At 32.5% G+C, this 19,933-nt stretch overlaps 1 protein-coding gene across 1 annotated transcript in view; it reads left to right on the forward strand.

Annotated features, from left to right (window-relative positions):
* LOC149800808 (uncharacterized) overlaps positions 1-19,933 on the forward strand; it is a 101,324-nt gene that overhangs the window by 54,891 nt on the left and 26,500 nt on the right. The window contains exons 11-15 of the mRNA XM_089954800.1: positions 1,825-1,949; positions 3,041-3,127; positions 12,675-12,764; positions 16,113-16,190; positions 18,443-18,514. Coding sequence (XP_089810926.1) covers positions 1,825-1,949; positions 3,041-3,127; positions 12,675-12,764; positions 16,113-16,190; positions 18,443-18,514 — 452 coding nt within the window. The remainder of the gene's footprint in view (positions 1-1,824; positions 1,950-3,040; positions 3,128-12,674; positions 12,765-16,112; positions 16,191-18,442; positions 18,515-19,933) is intronic.

Raw genomic sequence — 19,933 nt, forward strand, 5'->3', positions numbered from 1 at the left:
ATTATTAGGTCATGTTACAATGTTCTAGATATACCAATATTATTATATCACATTACAGTGTTCTAGATATACCAATGTTATTATGTCACATTACAGTGTTCTAGATATACCAATATTATTAGGTCACATTGCAATGTTCTAGATATACCAATATTATTAGGTCACATTGCAATGTTCTAGATATACCTATATTATTAGGTCACATTGCAATGTTCTAGATATACCAATATTATTATGTCACATTGCAATGTTCTAGATATACCAATATTATTATGTCACATTGCAATGTTCTAGATATACCATTATTATTAGGTCACATTGCAGTGTTCTAGATATACCAATATTATTATGTCACATTACAGTGTTCTAGATATAACAATATTATTAGGTCACATTGCATGGTTCTAGATATACCAGTATTATTAGGTCACATTGCATGGTTCTAGATATACCAATATTATTATGTCACATTACAATGTTCTAGATATACCAATATTATTATGTCACATTACAGTGTTCTAGATATACCAATATTATTAGGTCACATTGCAGTGTTCTAGATATACCAATATTATTAGGTCACATTGCAATGTTCTAGATATACCAATATTGTTAGGTCACATTGCAGTGTTCTAGATATACCAATATTATTATGTCACATTACAGTGTTCTAGATATACCATTATTATTATGTCACATTGCAATGTTCTAGATATACCAATATTATTATGTCACATTACATTGTTCTCGATATACTAGCATTATTATATCACATTTATTCTCGATATACCAATATTAATCTTATTTCACTTTACAGTGTTCTTGATATACCATTATTATTACATCATATTATATTGTTCTCAATATACCAATATTATTACATCATATTATATTGTTCTCAATATACCAGTATTATTATGTCACATTACATTGTTCTCAATATACCAATATTATTACATCATATTATATTGTTCTCAATATACCAGTATTATTATGTCATATTACATTATTTTGGATATACAAATATTATTATATCACATTACATTGTCCTGGATATACCAGTATATTATATCACATTACATTGTTCCATTCTTTTTCAAAAACAGTGTAAACAACTATAACTTGTTCAATTCAGAATTGTTGGTTAATATTTATAACTTGAACTGGTTGAGAGTTGAGCATTGATAGTTAATATTCATAACTTGAACTGGTTGAGATGAGCATTGTTGGTTAATATTCATAACTTGATCTGGTTGAGAGTTGAGCATTGTTGGTTAATATTCATAACTTGAACTGGTTGAGAGTTGAGCATTGTTGGTTAATATTTATAACTTGAACTGGTTGAGAGTTGAGCATTGTTGTTTTTGCTTGATATGGTTATCTTAAGTCAAAAAATGTTGTCAATTTCATCCAACTTTTCTTTTTTTACTTAACATTGTTATAATATAATTTAACATTAAAGATACCATCCCTAGTCCAGACGGTCTTTATTTCCCTTTCTTTCCTTCTGTGGCTTATGTTTTTCATAGTTTGATCATGTGAGGACCTCTTTAATGTATATCTTTCTTCAAGACGTGTTATTACCTATTTTGCATTGGATTCCATGAGTTCTGAGTTTTCTCTACAGTATCATTGGAATGTAGGTTGTTTATTTAACCCAGACAGTATTGGTTGTTTTTGAGATTCAAAAGTATAATTAAGTCCCAAGGAGGGTTAGTGTGCAAAATTGGACAGATAATGGCAGTCAGATTTAAAGACAAGTAAGGCAATTTTAACACATGTTCTTGAAGGCAGGAGGAGACTAAACCTAAACATGTTTTTCAGTTACACCTGTACTTGGTGCTGGGATGGTTGTTTACCCCAGGATAATTTTAATCTCAGATGGACATGCCACTGACCCCACCCTCATTCAAGGTCCTGATGTCGTGGAGGAAGAGAAGATGAAAATGGTGCTTTTGTTTTCTGTTTCAGTTTTTAAACTTACTATTTTATAATTCACCTGGCTATAAGCCCAGAATTTAGAAGAAAAAAATATTTGCACTTTTAATTCATGGAATTGCATCAGATTATATTTTTTAACATTATGTTTGGGAATTGACTATACTGAAATTGGAAAAAAATGATATTTTTTGGCATTGGCCCCAAAACAGTCCCAGAAATATCTCGGGTATGTTATAAGATTGATTGCTAGCTTTAACTGTATTTTAACCTCTGACCTAGAATTACAATCCCTGGAATGTAACACAGTCACATGTTGCTGGACTTTAATTGTATTACTTCCCTAGAACAGAAACAGTATACCTTTGCTGACATTAGAAACAATATTTTAAATTGAGAGAACAGAAGTGTAATGCAAATATGATACCAGTCTAAAGTATTGTTGTTTTATCTGTATCATAAATGTGCAAGTCATAATTTTGGATAAAACATACTAATTTTCTAGCTTAATTAGGCCCTGGAAATATTTGCATAAATAGACCATTTCCAGAATGAATGAGAATAACGGGGAAAAACTGATGTTGTGTAAGTGGATTTGATCAATTTACAGTTATGTTATCAAGGTCATGGTGGCACTATGAGTAAATTGGATGGGGGTGTGGTGTTTTCCCATGATGCTTTTCTGTTTGTGGAAAATGTTCATTGATGTCAAGTCAAACTGCGACTTGTAAATGCAAGACGATGCAAGAAGATGTCCATTTTGGCATAAAATTTACATCTTGAAATTTTTATTTTCAAAGCTCAATATTTCCTGAATATAATGGAGTTTATTTGATGCAGATCTCGAAATAATGGTTTCAGTGTACAATATTTTAATGTTATTATGTTAGAAATTTCTAGATTTCAGTGATGATATTATATTGTTTGAAGGGATGTTTCCTTCCCAGTGGCTCATACTATCACAAAAAATATAATTTGTCCAAATTTAACAAGACACAACGCAGACAATTTTTGAACATTGTTTTATAGTTTGATTGTAAAATTTTTTTATTTTTTTAACTAATGTTGTTTTGCTGTCATTATAGCCAATTCTTTTTCTCAGATAATGGATGCTACACGTGAGGTGGCAAAGGAACTAGCCCTGAGAAAAGTCAGAGTGTACTGTGTTCCAGTAGGAAATGCAGATAAGGTTAGTCTTCTGATATGAAATATCATGTGTTTATTTTTAGCAAACTTTTAATATACTGAAGGCAGTTGTTTTGTGTATCTGTGTTGCAGGAGAGAATAATACTGTACTCATATAAATAATTTGCCCAGTTATTTTAATTAGTCATGGCTGGACTGCATATGTCCATGTAGAGTTTAGACTGGTTCTGCACTGTATAACCTATGAATTTGATTTACAAATGAAAGAAAGAATGAATTGCTATGTGTCTTTTAACCAGTCATGTTTCATAGCTATACATTTAGTATAGGTTTTTGATTTTCACAATATTTGATTTTTAAAAGCATGTACATTTTCTTCACAGTAACTTTATCTTAAATTTTTTGTTGCTTAATTTCTTTTTTTTTTATGACTGCTGGGCAGGATGTATTGGGTCAATAATTTGTTTGCCAAAGTTCACAAAAGTTACAAGCTTTTTTTCAGTTGGACTGTTTTCTGAAATAATTTTGAAAATTGAAAAAGGAAACACATACAAAACCTATGACAAAATGTTGTTTAATTTTAAATTTTTCATGATTTTCAAAAGTGATACTAAAATTGAACCACAGATCTTAATGTGATTCTGGTTTGCAGCCTTACTACTGTTATCAGAAGTATACCTGTTTTTTTGCAACACAATTCCTTAACCCTTGTCAACCTTACTACCATTAGTGACCGCCCCCATGGTCTAGTGGTTAGAGTGTCTGCCTCAGATGCGGGAAGTCATGGGTTCAATCCCCGGTCGAATCATACCAAAGACTTACAAAAAAGGTACTAACATCTGCCTCGCTTGGCATTCTTAAGAGGTTAGTGTTAGGACTGGTCGACCTGGTGTCAGGATAGTGTGACTGGGTGGGACATTATGCTACATGTCTGCGGCATGATGCCCCAGTGCTTGACATCACTATAAACTGTCACACTGCAAATATCATAGTAATATGACTGAAACAATTGTTAAAGCTATGTTAGAAATCCAAATCACATACACACACACAATCATTATCAGAATTATACCTGTTTTTGTTGCAACACAGCTCCTTAACTTTTGTCAACCTTACTACCACACCTGAAACATAACATGTTCATGTGTAACACAACTCCTTAACCTGTGTCAGACTTACTACCACACCTGAGGTATTGTCGCACAATAAAAACCGATTGTGTCTTTGGATTAAATGAATAAGACAAACACAATGTGAGAAAGATGGAAATTTATGAATGAATTAATAAAGATAAATATATGATGTAAAAATACAATGAATCTCTCACGCTCTCAACATACGATTTACTCAAATCACTCTACACAACATTCATACATCGAAAATAAACCAAAAATATTAAATCCGTATGAAGCACAGATCCAAGAAACCTCATGGACTGCAGATACACTTTAAACAGTATTTTACACCTTAAGAGATTCACATAATCTCGAATATAAACTCTATTAAGATTCAAAATAATCTTAAGAACACAACTAAGATTCAAAATAATCTTATGAACATAATGAAGATTCAAAATAATCTTAACGATATAAAAATGCAATGGAACAACAATGGATCCAAACATATGCTTCTTGACCCCTTGTACAGTCGCACGATTCCTTAGGTTGGCCCACACTCTTATCGACCGCTTGCACCCTTTATGAATCCACCACAAGTACAGTCATACGTTACACGTACAGACAGCATACAGCAACTTTTTCAATTTGCTTTGTCTACGTCCGTGGCACAGACATACGTACATACATACATACATATCGACAGAACGCAGCATAGAATATTCTGGAAACTCCAGATAACTCTAAGCAACTTTAGATGGCTTCGGACAGCTTCAGACCGCTCTAGTCATATTCACAGTCACATTGACAATCACACTTCATAGCGACAGACACAATCACAGCGACAGTTGCAATCAGCTACAATAACAGTCAGCCACCATAACAGTCAGAATCAGCTACAAACACAGTCGGCTACAAACACAGTCAGCCCTATGGCTGGAGAACAATCGCGCACACTCCTTGGCGTGATCCAGAAACAGCCAGTGTGGTTTTAGAAATTGGTCTTACTTAAATCCATAGGAGAGTGAGTACAAGTCAGGGTAGAGTACCCGTGCATATCATGTTAGTCATGTTACCTTGTCACAAGTAATCTCTGTGGCTAGGTACATGTTAATACAGTCGCTTACCTGGAAAAACACATTCACCCTAGATAATATTGTACGCATGTACAACGAGAAATAGTCGAATAGTTTTAAAACAAAACCAAGTTATTTCTTTGCCTAATTCTGTGACAGGTATAACATGTTCATTTAACCTGTTTCAGTTGAACAAAATTTTGAGCATATGATTCTGCTTTGTCATAAATTTCCTGAAGCAGATTACGTTAAGTCAGTCTAGTTTGTAGCATTGATTCCAACCTAGGTGTATTAATGAATCTGGTTTTGTTTTATTGCTTAACAGCACTTTTAACACATTATTGGCTATGTCATGCTGAGAAAATGGGAGCTAAGTGCCTTTCTCAAGGGAGCATTCTCAAAAATGTTGTGATTGCTATGCTTTCTGAAATAGAAGGTCATATTGACCTGATTTCACATCCATTATGGTCACCATGGTAGCCAATTTGAAAATCTTTTTATCTCTCAAGAATATCGAAGATGCTTTTAAATACTCAGCAGTTAAGTAAGAAGAAATTCATGTTATGACACCATGGATTTCTTGAATGTCTCTTTTGGCAGTAAGGCATCAACCCCATCAGGTGGATCTTTGCCCAAATATCTTTTGCAGAAAATCATTATGTATGATGTGTTATGATGCACCTGGCATTATATATTTAATTATTAATTCCATTAGGAAGTGGGCTAGGTAGAATAGGTTTTATTATATTCTTGCTTGGCACATTTAATCATTAATTCCATTAGGAATTGGGCTAGGTAGAATAGGTTTTATTATATTCTTGCTTGGCACATTTAATCATTAATTCTTTTTGGAAGTGGGCTACATAGAATAGGTTTTATTATATTCTTTCTTGACACATTTAATCATTAATTCCATTAGGAAGTGGGCTAGGTAGAGTAGGTTTTATTATATTCTTGCTTGGCACATTTAATCATTAATTCCATTAGGAAGTGGGCTAGGTAGAATAGGTTTTATTATATCTTGCTTGGCACATTTAATCATTAATTCGATTAGGAAGTGGGCTACATAGAATAGGTTTTATTATATTCTTGCTTGGCACATTTAATCATTAATTCCATTAGGAAGTGGGCTACATAGAATAGGTTTTATTATATTCTTGCTTGGCACATTTAATCATTAATTCCATTAGGAAGTGGGCTAGGTAGAATAGGTTTTATTATATTCTTGCTTGGCACATTTAATCATTAATTCCATTAGGAAGTGGGCTAGGTAGAATAGGTTTTATTATATTCTTGCTTGGCACATTTAATCATTAATTCCATTAGGAAGTGGGCTACATAGAATAGGTTTTATTATATTCTTGCTTGGCACATTTAATCATTAATTCCATTAGGAAGTGGGCTAGGTTGAATAGGTTTTATTATATTCTTGCTTGGCACATTTAATCATTAATTCCATTAGGAAGTGGGCTAGGTAGAATAGGTTTTTTTATATTCTTGCTTTGCACATTTAATCATTAATTCCATTAGGAAGTGGGCTAGGTAGAATAGGTTTTATTATATTCTTGCTTGGCACATTTAATCATTAATTCCATAAGGAAGTGGGTTACATAGAATAGGTTTTATTATATTCTTGCTTGGCACATTTAATCATTGATTCCATTAGGAAGTTGGCTAGGTAGAATAGGTTTTATTATATTCTTGCTTGGCACATTTAATCATTAATTCCATTAGGAAGTGGGCTAGGTAGAATAGGTTTTATTATATTCTTGCTTGGCACATTTAATCATTAATTCCATTAGGAAGTGGGCTACATAGAATAGGTTTTATTATATTCTTGCTTGGCACATTTAATCATTAATTCGATTAGGAAGTGGGCTACATAGAATAGGTTTTATTATATTCTTGCTTGGCACATTTAATCATTAATTCCATTAGGAAGTGGGCTAGGTAGAATAGGTTTTATTATATTCTTGCTTGGCACATTTAATCATTAATTCCATTAGGAAGTGGGCTAGGTAGAATAGGTTTTATTATATTCTTGCTTGGCACATTTAATCATTAATTCCATTAGGAAGTGGGCTACATAGAATAGGTTTTATTATATTCTTGCTTGGCACATTTAATCATTAATTCCATTAGGAAGTGGGCTAGGTTGAATAGGTTTTATTATATTCTTGCTTGGCACATTTAATCATTAATTCCATTAGGAAGTGGGCTAGGTAGAATAGGTTTTTTTATATTCTTGCTTTGCACATTTAATCATTAATTCCATTAGGAAGTGGGCTAGGTAGAATAGGTTTTATTATATTCTTGCTTGGCACATTTAATCATTAATTCCATAAGGAAGTGGGCTACATAGAATAGGTTTTATTATATTCTTGCTTGGCACATTTAATCATTGATTCCATTAGGAAGTGGGCTAGGTAGAATAGGTTTTATTATATTCTTGCTTGGCACATTTAATCATTAATTCCATTAGGAAGTGGGCTAGGTAGAATAGGTTTTATTATATTCTTGCTTGGCACATTTAATCATTAATTCCATTAGGAAGTGGGCTACATAGAATAGGTTTTATTATATTCTTGCTTGGCACATTTAATCATTAATTCCATTAGGAAGTGGGCTAGGTAGAATAGGTTTTACTATATTCTTGCTTGGCACATTTAATCATTAATTCCATTAGGAAGTGGGCTAGGTAGAATAGGTTTTATTATATTCTTGCTTGGCACATTTAATCATTAATTCCATTAGGAAGTGGGCTACATAGAATAGGTTTTATTATATTCTTGCTTGGCACATTTAATCATTAATTCCATTAGGAAGTGGGCTAGGTAGAATAGGTTTTATTATATTCTTGCTTGGCACATTTAATCATTAATTCCATTAGGAAGTGGGCTAGGTAGAATAGGTTTTATTATATTCTTGCTTGGCACATTTAATCATTAATTCCATTAGGAAGTGGGCTACATAGAATAGGTTTTATTATATTCTTGCTTGGCACATTTAATCATTAATTCCATTAGGAAGTGGGCTACATAGAATAGGTTTTATTATATTCTTGCTTGACACATTTAATCATTAATTCCATTAGGAAGTGGGCTAGGTAGAGTAGGTTTTATTATATTCTTGCTTGGCACATTTAATCATTAATTCCATTAGGAAGTGGGCTAGGTAGAATAGGTTTTATTATATTCTTGCTTGGCACATTTAATCATTAATTCCATTAGGAAGTGGGCTAGGTAGAATAGGTTTTATTATATTCTTGCTTGGCACATTTAATCATTAATTCGATTAGGAAGTGGGCTACATAGAATAGGTTTTATTATATTCTTGCTTGGCACATTTAATCATTAATTCCATTAGGAAGTGGGCTAGGTAGAATAGGTTTTATTATATTCTTGCTTGGCACATTTAATCATTAATTCCATTAGGAAGTGGGCTAGGTAGAATAGGTTTTATTATATTCTTGCTTGGCACATTTAATCATTAATTCCATTAGGAAGTGGGCTACATAGAATAGGTTTTATTATATTCTTGCTTGGCACATTTAATCATTAATTCCATTAGGAAGTGGGCTAGGTTGAATAGGTTTTATTATATTCTTGCTTGGCACATTTAATCATTAATTCCATTAGGAAGTGGGCTAGGTAGAATAGGTTTTTTTATATTCTTGCTTTGCACATTTAATCATTAATTCCATTAGGAAGTGGGCTAGGTAGAATAGGTTTTATTATATTCTTGCTTGGCACATTTAATCATTAATTCCATTAGGAAGTGGGCTAGGTAGAATAGGTTTTATTATATTCTTGCTTGGCACATTTAATCATTAATTCCATTAGGAAGTGGGCTACATAGAATAGGTTTTATTATATGCTTGCTTGACACATTTAATCATTAATTCCATTAGGAAGTGGGCTAGGTAGAATAGGTTTTATTATATTCTTGCTTGGCACATTTAATCATTAATTCCATTAGGAAGTTAGCTAGGTAGAATAGGTTTTATTATATTCTTGCTTGACACATTTAATCATTAATTCCATTAGGAAGTGGGCTAGGTAGAATAGGTTTTATTATATTCTTGCTTGGCACATTTAATCATTAATTCCATTAGGAAGTGGGCTAGGTAGAATAGGTTTTATTATATTCTTGCTTGGCACATTTAATCATTAATTCGATTAGGAAGTGGGCTACATAGAATAGGTTTTATTATATTCTTGCTTGGCACATTTAATCATTAATTCCATTAGGAAGTGGGCTAGGTAGAATAGGTTTTATTATATTCTTGCTTGCTGTAATGTAGTCGAGCTGACCCTTTGAGACCGGGCAAGGTTTTAAAGAAACAATAAACACGTTCGCGGATGACAAATGACAATATATTAAACACTGGTACTAATGATATGAAAATAACACAGAAAAGCATATAAAATGAATATAAAACATATATGAAATATACTTTGACTACTATGTCACATTCATGTAGTCAAAAAGTTCTAGAAACTCCACGTAAACTTCATGTATACAAATATCTCTAGCAAACTTTCATATAAACAAATGCTTGTTGCAAACCCATATAATCAACTACCGGTTGCAAACATTTATGTAGTCAGACACTACTGTCATGATTCACATGTAGTCAAACCACTACTTGTTATTGTACTTTACTTGTAGTCAATACACTACTTGTTATTGTCCTTTACTTGTAGTCAAAACACTACTTGATTGGAAAATACACGTTGACACGGCCTTCTCTCTGGCATGGTCACTTTCCCCTCCGCACTTGTACCCGTATGCTGGCACTGAATTGGTGGGTTATACTAGTAATGGTACACCAGACGTCATGGTATTCACAAGCCCATCCGGCTGCTCATAACCAGCGAGCTGAATATGGAAAATAAACACCTTTCCAATAGTCCAGTTTAATTGGAATGGGTTTTGTTGCAACTACTTTAAGAATATATGATAGGTACGAAGTATGACATAGGAATGCTATGCAATAAAAACAAATATACGTAATGCTATGACATTAATACATACATAACATGTTTTTGAAATTAGTCGTGATAGCGACTAGATGAAATTAACTCGCTACCACATTGCCTAGGTTATATCTTAATAAACTGAATTGCAAATACGATAAACGATGTGACCACATAATACAACAATGAACATGCTTTTACGAAACTGAATAATTATTGTAAATAATAAAAAGAGTTGACTAAAAAACGTTCGACTCACCCAACTGTTTGGCTTTAACGAAATTACAATGGCACCTGCCTGACAGCTGAATATGTTTAGAGCTTCCCTCTATATTGGCTGTGTCCTTCAATATCTCTACCCGATATATATAGTAGTGCGCAATAATACATTTCGCACGTGCTGCGCGAGCAATAAAAGCATCATGAGATACGACGAAAAATTACATTTACAGAAATATTACGGCGCGTGAAACAAGACAACCTGATTTAAATGAAAAGTTAGGAAGACTAAATGAGCCATATTGGGCATTTCGTGACACTTGCAAATAAAAAACACTACATGATATATTAGCATTTTATTTTGCAAATAAAGAATACCATTGTCAATTCTCATTTTGCATTTTGTTTGGATAAATATTCTAGAATTTGGAGATATGTGTTCACAAAGGTCTAGTTGTCTTAGAGAAATGACTGTTTTAATGGAGTTTGCTAGTTTAGTAAGTAACATTCCTGTACACATGTGCCCCAATAGTCAAAACAATGTCAACAGTAAAAAGCTGGTGGGCCTCACTCCTGAAATGTATTGGCCTATTAATAGTAATAGTAATAGTAATAGTAATAGTTCAACTCTAAATGTTTTACACCTTGAAAACAAAATTATTTTGGCAGCCTCTGCACACTTGTTCATGACAAGAAATTGTTTTGGCTAAATAGTGGGAATATGGTGACCTCTTGGAGAAATATCTACTGCTGGTAGAAAGATTAAGGAAGCTTGCAGGACTAAAGGAACTCTGCTAAAATCAAGTGGTTTTACATTTGATGATCTTCTATTCAATTACATATTTTTGAGCATGGGTAAAACTTTCATTAATTTACATTCCAATTTGTCAGAAAACTTTATGTACTATTGAAAATGTATTATTAATTTTCACAATATGGTTGCTTTTATTAGAAACAGAAGAATGTAGACACAGTTTTAGCTAAATAAAATAGTGCTGAACAGTATTTAACCAACTTAGACAAAGAGCATCCTAAAAACTGGCATTTCAATATTGGGCAAGTTATTCTGATGCCATCAAATTTGGATGAAGATGTAAAGATTTATATGCAGTAAGCAGCATTGGAGCAAATTTCAACAGATAACATCCTACTGACCCAGGTTTCTTGGCCAAGTATTCTTGCATTTGGTTCTTAGGCAGAGAGGTTTCATGGCCAAGTACTCATGCATTTGTTTCTTAGGCAGACAGGTTTCTTGGCCAAGTACTGTTGCATTGGGTTATTAGGCAGAGAGGTTTCATGGCCAAGTACTGCTGCATTGGGTTATTAGGCAGACAGGTTTCTTGGCCAAATACTATTGCATTGGGTTATTAGGCCAAGAGGTTTTTTAGACAAGTACTATTGCATTGGGTTATTAGACAGTCAGGTTTCTTGGCCAAGTATTCTTGCATTTGGTTATTAGGCAGACATGTTTCTTAGCCAAGTATTCTTGCATTTGGTTATTAGGCAGAGAGATTTCTTGGCCAAGTACTATTGCATTGGGTTATTAGGCCAAGAGGTTTTTTAGCCAAGTACTACTGCATTGGGTTATTAGGCAGTCAGGTTTCTTGGCCAAGTATTCTTGCATTTGGTTATTAGGCAGACAGGTTTCTTAGCCAAGTATTCTTGCATTTGGTTATTAGGCAGACAGGTTTTTGGCCAAGTACTATTGCATTGGGTTATTAGGCCAAGAGGTTTTTTAGCCAAGTACTATTGCATTGGGTTATTAGGTAGTCAGGTTTCTTGGCCAAGTATTCTTGCATTTGGTTATTAGGCATTCAGGTTTCTTGGCCAAGTATTCTTGCATTGGGTTATTAGGCAGACAGCAGCTGTAGGTGGATGATCAAACAGTTAGTCTTTTTTCTTAGCTGTATGTTATATGTTTATTGATAGCTTTCTTTGTCAAAAAGCAATATTTGCTCATATGGTTTGGAAACTGGTAATTGTGCCATTACCAATTTCATCTCTCTCTCTCTCTCTCTCTCTCTCTCTCTCTCTCTCTCTCTCTCTATATATATATATATATATATATATATATATATATATATATATATATATATATATATATATATATATATATATATTGGAACTAGAGATATTATATTTTATTCAGTAACATATATCCTCAAGGTAGAAATATCACCTGATGATGTTTATAATTTCAGACATTAATGGAAATGATTGCATCAGTTACTCATGGAAGAATGTACTCCTTCGAAAATGGAGCACTTCTTGCAAAGTTTGCAAAACACAATGTAAGTTGATGGAAACAATTTGGAGTATACTTGAGCAGTGACTTAATTTGTAACATGCTTATTGGCAGATAAAGTGTAGTGTATTTTGAGTTTGGTTGCTGTACAATGGGATGTGTCCTTAACAAATATTGTACACAGAATATGTTAAATAAATGAGCATGGTAGAAGTGATATTTACCCAATTTAGTGTGATCCAGGCCCATCCCAATTTTATCTCGGGGGGCTATGGCACCATTTATCAGTAATTTATTTTTTGAGGTCTATTCTTGCTTTTCTTACAAAAAATTTTTCTCCAAATTTGAATATCTGAAATCTTTCAGCAGAAATGCCCCAGTACATTTTGCTTTACTTTCTCAATTCTGCCCCCCAAAAAGTATCAAAATAAAATGTTATAACTGATGCTTGAATTTGCCCCAAATTTTTTCCTAAATGTTGCTTTGGTAGATTGATGATCTTTGTAAAGAGGGACTGTTGAGGACTCGTGTAATGATGGACTATTGGGGACATTTGTAAATGAGATTTAATGCCATGCCTTCTTATAGTGGTTGAAATGTTTGAGGGTCAATTATTACTATTTCTGGCATTGATATGTACTACTGTGTGTATGTGTGTGCAACAGCTCACTAAATTTTTAGGTGCTAACAAAAATGTTTATGTTGTATACTTAAAATAGTAATACACTACATGTAAATTTATTTGTTAAGAAAGGGCATTAAAAACTTAATGGAGAAATTGATTTGTATCATATGAAAGAGAAACGTAAGTATACTAAACTGACATTTGGCTTTGATAGAAGGACAAACTGATGGGTAGATATTGGTATGTTTATTTGATTTAATTTATATTTGTTTAATTTAATTGTTTGTTTGTAAGTTTTAAATTATTTTATTCCATTACTTTCTATTGTAATGTAACTTTATTTACTGGAATAAAGTTCAGTTCTGACTGATTTTTTTATATTTTTGATGTAAACAACTTCATAGAAACTTTGTATCTAATGCTGACCTAGTTCCTGACCTTGATTCAGAACCAGTAAAAGTTGTATTAGACAGTTTTGTGAATTTTTAAAAACATTGTTTCTCACAGTATGATTCAGAAAGTGGAATCAAGGCCATATCAGGCCCATGCGTCAAAAAACATGTATCAGTTCCAGAGGACTGACCCACATCTGGGCATCTGTTTTGTAATCTAGCTAGATTTACTATTGATGTTTTGAAAAAGAATAGTCATTAGTGCCTTAACACTTGAGAAGTTAAAGTGTTTTATGTTGTGACCAGTTTTGGGATAATTATTTTGTTTAATTTAATTTATTTGGATTACAAGTTTGTTTTCCCTGGAAATACTAGTGCTCTAAATTAATTCTTGGACAAAGACAGTTATCGAAATTTACATAGAATTAAATACTGGAATATTATTTTCTGTGATTCAACAAAAAACTGTTGACACATCAGTATGACGCCGACCCCAGCATACGTCATCACCTTCCATTTTGGATTTCATTGCTTGGACTTCTTGATTTTCATGACTAGACTGACTGAGTGGGGGATTCATATGCATTGTTTGGACTTCTTGATTTCCATGACTAGACTGACTGAGTGGGGGATTCAGATGCATTGCTTGGACTTCTTGATTTCCATGATTAGACTGACTGAGAGTTTGGTGACTGCAGTATTTAGTGTTTATTGTGTTTTTGCATTAAAACATAGGATGAGAAGCTGTGTTCTAACCATCAGTAACTTTAATATATACAAACAACTACTGTGAGGTCTTAACACAGAGTGGTATCAAAGAGGCAGATGCCTGTAGATGGTACCAGTGGAACTATGACTCATGCACAGAGGGTTCTGATTGGTCAGTTACACATGTATAACATTGCATCTTTCTTCTTACAAACAAAACGTTATAGAAACTTTTAATAAACTGTCTCAATTAATCATGAGCCATTATAACTAAGGATCTTTGATAGCACTGATTACAGTGATCAACAAATAAATCTCTGAGACAGACTGAACACCTGACTTTATCAGTTTCTTATCTTGGTAGGTAGGTAGGTGATATGATAGACAAACATACCAATATACCAACAGAGGTTACGGTATGTATATACACTGTTCCCATGTTTCTCATCCCCTGATAACTCATCAACCCCCTTGAAACAGAGACAGGTGTGGATCTCATTATAGAAGAGGCAAAAAATATGCTTCTTTTTCATCATAGGCAAGTAGTTATTTTATGAACTATAGAACCAGTATATATTTGGTTGTGTAGATTACTTTATTTAAAAGAATGAGGTTTACTACTTAGCTGTAAATTATTACCATAAAACATAAATTCATATTTTCAGAAGAAGCCTACATGTGGGGAAATTCTACACAATAGTAGGCTTGAATCTTCAGCATTTTATTAATACAAGGTTATTATTACAAGGTTATTACTACAAGGTTATTACAAGTTTATTACTACAAGGTTATTGCTACAAGTTTATTAGTACAAGGTTATTACTACAAGTTTATTACAACAAGGTTATTAGTACAAGGTTATTACTACAAGTTTATTACTACAAGGTTATTACTACAAGTTTATTACTACAAGATTATTACTACAAGTTTATTACTACAAGGTTATTACTACAAGGTTATTACTACAAGGTTATTACTACAAGTTTATTACTACAAGGTTTTTACTACAAGGTTATTACTACAAGTTTATTACTACAAGGTTATTACTACAAGGTTATTACTAAAAGTATATTGCTACAAGGTTATTACTACAAGGTTTAAAGGGGAGATCTCACCAATCTGGATTTTAATCAATAAAATGTAGAGTAAGGACAGTGAAAGAAATAAAGTTAAACTTTCTTTTCCAAGTTCTTATCCCAGTTTCATTAAATTTCATGAATTCTCTTCTTTTAATTTATTTTTTAAATATCTAATTGCTTGGGTTGTAATGATGAACTTTTCACAGAACTTTAGATGGTCATTAAGGATTAAAATACAGTCATAATAAATATTTTTAAATAAAAAAAAATTGTATTTATTATTTATTTTTAGTTTTATTCATTTTCCTGAAACTAGTCTTGTATATCTCAGAAAAATAAAGATTCCTCAATAAATATTTTTAAAATATTTAAAGAATAGAATGAATCTCATGTATATAGTTTTAAATCTAAGGAGTTATTTTTCATTCCTTATATTATCTGGTCCTATCACAAAGTTCCCACTTTTGTCTGGAATACTGCAAGATATAATGCAAAAATCTCACATTTAAGGAATATTTTTGAGAGATTTAGTAAAACTTGGGTCATCTTATTTAAGATATGAAGTTTTAATACTTGCTTTCAATTTTCAGATTCTGGCAGGAAAATTGATAGAATGCAGGAATGAATTGACAGTCCCTGAGAATCGGGTGGTCACTTTAGAAGAAGCGGTGAGAGCTTTTGAATTTTACTATATTTCCCTATGTATAATTTACATCAAACTGTTAAATGCATAGTCCCTCTCTCAGTTAAAACAGTTGATAATTAGGGCTAAATGTTTAAACTCAAACCACCTGTCTATTGAGTACAAAATATACAAAGTGGCCTTTATAGAGAGATTTTACTTCATTTTCTACATAGGTTTTATTTTTAGTGCATGTCAAGCTTGTGCAATATTTTCAGCTGTTATTTAACCAAATTTATTGAAGAAAATACCTTTACACAGAAAAAGCTAACGGTAATTACTGTTTCATTTCAGTGATGTTCAGGTTTGTACTAGAAATGTTTTATTTTAAGAGTTAATACAAATAAAGAGATTCAGGAGATGGTAAATTGAGTGAAACAATGCAAAATAGTTTTTAAATTCATGTTTGGTTGAGGTTGTAATAAATTTAATTAAGTGTAAAATATCTCAAAGTTTTTAAAAATATGATTGATTTACTTTACCCAGCTTTGATACAGTTTTTCAACTTGAGTATGTTCTCAACTAAAACTTGTGATACTTCTAAAATTTATATAAAGGTAAATTTCAGGGCAGTATGGTAAGTCCCTGAAAATGCAGATTGTTTCATAACCCGTGTTTAATACAGTTATTTGTTATCCATCATTAGATGTTTTCACGGTGATTTTCCTTATGAAATCTGTCATTTTTTCCCCCGACTTATCACATAATCAGTACACTTTGCCTGTAGTGTGTACAGTTTCATAGTTTTGATATTTTAACATGTGAACATATCACTTTATGTGATTCTGTTTGGTCCAAATAAGCCCATGAAATCATTGTGCAGTATTCTCTTTACTGATTGGCTATGATCATGGGGATACTTTTTAAACCCTGCATTCTGGAAAGTTGTCAATAAACATTTTGGTCACCCTTTTTTGATTTGATTTGCAAAAGGAATTGGAGAAAAATGGTCTCGTCTGTCAGATAATGGCTAATTTACTACCACAGGGACTTGTATGTAATGTATAACATCATAACATGAAAAATGGCTAAAACTCCAAGACAAGTGCAACAGCAGCAAGTAAAACTAAGGGTGCTGCTCAGGTCATAGCGAATGTGTAACTTGGGGTTGGAGGGGGGGCGGTAAATCTGAAGCATGGAATTCGCCTTATTTACAAGCATGATTTAAATGTTAACTTACAGAAGTAAATAAACTCACCTCTATTCACAGAAGAACATGAACATAAATTGGTCCCCCAAACTGATAGAAGTTTATCCAACCACTGCGTATTTATGTGGCAAATATATGATGTAATTCTGACTCAAAATGAAATTTATTTACATATTCAGTAGTCTGCCCTTCCAAGTCAACTACTGCAAATATCTATTCACAAATACAGTAAATATGGAAATTTCTGCACCCAGGAAACCTTTCAAAAGGGTTTTGCAACAATGTAATGTTTAGTTGTGAAAGTGACGTGTCAGGTTACATAAACATGGACCGCCTACTGCATTCTAACCGGTACTGCATCTGACAGTGTGACATCACAAGCACTGGACATTCTGTGTTGAAAAATGATTTTGTCTGTGTAAAATGTCCTGTTTATTTGGAAGGATGCTTGTTCTTTGACTTATAGATCATAAGAAAAGTATAATCTATTTTTAAACATTAATACTAGTTTAACTTTGGGACTATTTTGTATGCACAACAAATGAAAGGTGCAATGTCTGTCAGAATGAACTAAATTATTCATTCTTCTTTCTATCTAAATAATTTCCACTGAAATAAAAACTGTGATAAAAAAATCTCAAATGATTAGTGATTTAATATTAAATTTATGAAACTCATTGAAAAATATTATGATTAAATCATTATCCATTTCAGATCCTCTATTTATTGTTACTTTTGTTCTTATTATTACTGTGAATCATGAACTTTTGAATAACATTGAATTTTGTGAAATACGGCGACCAAGCTATTTCTCACTAAAATTTCATGCTCATTAAATTTTACGATGAAAAAAACAAAAAGTATCATATCTACCTGGACAGTCAGTTATGAAAGTTTGTTACATATTAGTTACATTTCATAATTTTGTTATACTAGGATTAAACCATGGGTTACCAGGTAGACTTGTAGATGATATTTTACAGCAATATTCTGAATTATGTGTTTGCTTATAATTTTGAAAGATCCACTTAAATTTTATTACACTAAGAGTATTGTGATTTACAGTACATGTTTGGTGTTTTTTGTAGATGACACATCCTAATTTCATATCCTTTCATGAGAATTTCAATGAAGGTGGAAGTCCCCTACTCAAAGAGAAGGTATTATATTAAATTAAACAGCATTAATACAATATATGTAACTACAATATTGCTTTCTTTTTCCATGACTTTTAGTCCCAATCTGGTGTAATTATTTCCTTTTCCAATTAGTACTAGAATGCCAGAATTGAAAAGAACATGATCCCATTCTGCCTCTTTAGTCACAGACACATACAGAATACTTTTCTCTCATTTCCTTGGATGATGTTGCTTATTGTAATTCACTTTCATGTTTGTCTTCAAATGTATTTTAGGCCTATCACATTCTCTTTTTGTGGTCAAATATATTTTAGGCCTATAACATACCCTTTTTGTGGTCAAATGTATTTTAGGCCTATCACATACCCTTTTTGTGGTCAAATGTATTTTAGGCCTATCACATACCCTTTTTGTGGTCAAATGTATTTTAGGCCTATCACATACCCTTTTTGTCTTCAAATGTATTTTAAGCCTATCACACACTCTTTTTGTGGTCAAATGTATTTTAGGCCTATCACATACCCTTTTTGTCTTCAAATGTATTTTAGGCCTATCACATACCCTTTTTGTCTTCAAATGTATTTTAGGCCTATCACATACCCTTTTTGTCTTCAAATGTATTTTAGGCCTATCACATACCCTTTTTGTCTTCAAATGTATTTTAGGCCTATCACATACCCTTTTTGTCTTCAAATGTATTTTAGGCCTATCACATACCCTTTTTGTTGTCAAATGTATTTTAGGCCTATCACATACCCTTTTTGTCTTCAAATGTATTTTAGGCCTATCACATACCTTTTTGTCTCCAAATGTAATTTAGGCCTTAATCACATATCCCTTTTTTCTTAAAATGTATTTTAGATCTATCACTTATCATTTTGTCTTCAAATGTATGTTAGGCCTATCACATACCCATTTTGTCTTCAAATGTATATCAACTGGGCACAACAAAATAGGATGGTAATTGATGAAGTTAAAACAAAATGTATTATTTTGGGGACATCACAAAAGCTACACAAGTCATGGAACCCAGAACTATCTCTTGCAATAAATAATCATCCACTAAAAAATGTCAAACATGAAAAGCTTGTAGGTATGACCGTATATAATAATTTATTATAAAATGACCATATTGATAAGTTTTGTAAAATACTGTCATCCAGAATTGCCCTATTCAGCAGAATCAAGAAATATTTGCCTATGATAACTCGCAATCTATACTACAAGTCATATATTCTTCCAACAATGGATTATTGTTCAAATGTATGGGGAAACTGTGCTAAATCTCAGCTTGGCAGCATTTATAAACTTAAGAAATGAGCAGCACGTGTAATATTGGATGCATCTATTGATCATCCCTCAAAAGCATTATTTACAGAACTTAAATGGTAAACAATATATGACAGGATAGATCTTCACAAGGCAGTTCTTTTATATAAA

Source organism: Sinohyriopsis cumingii, chromosome 4 (genome assembly GCF_028554795.1).
Source record: "Sinohyriopsis cumingii isolate HCF-2022 chromosome 4, ASM2855479v2, whole genome shotgun sequence".
Taxonomy (NCBI): domain Eukaryota; kingdom Metazoa; phylum Mollusca; class Bivalvia; order Unionida; family Unionidae; genus Sinohyriopsis; species Sinohyriopsis cumingii.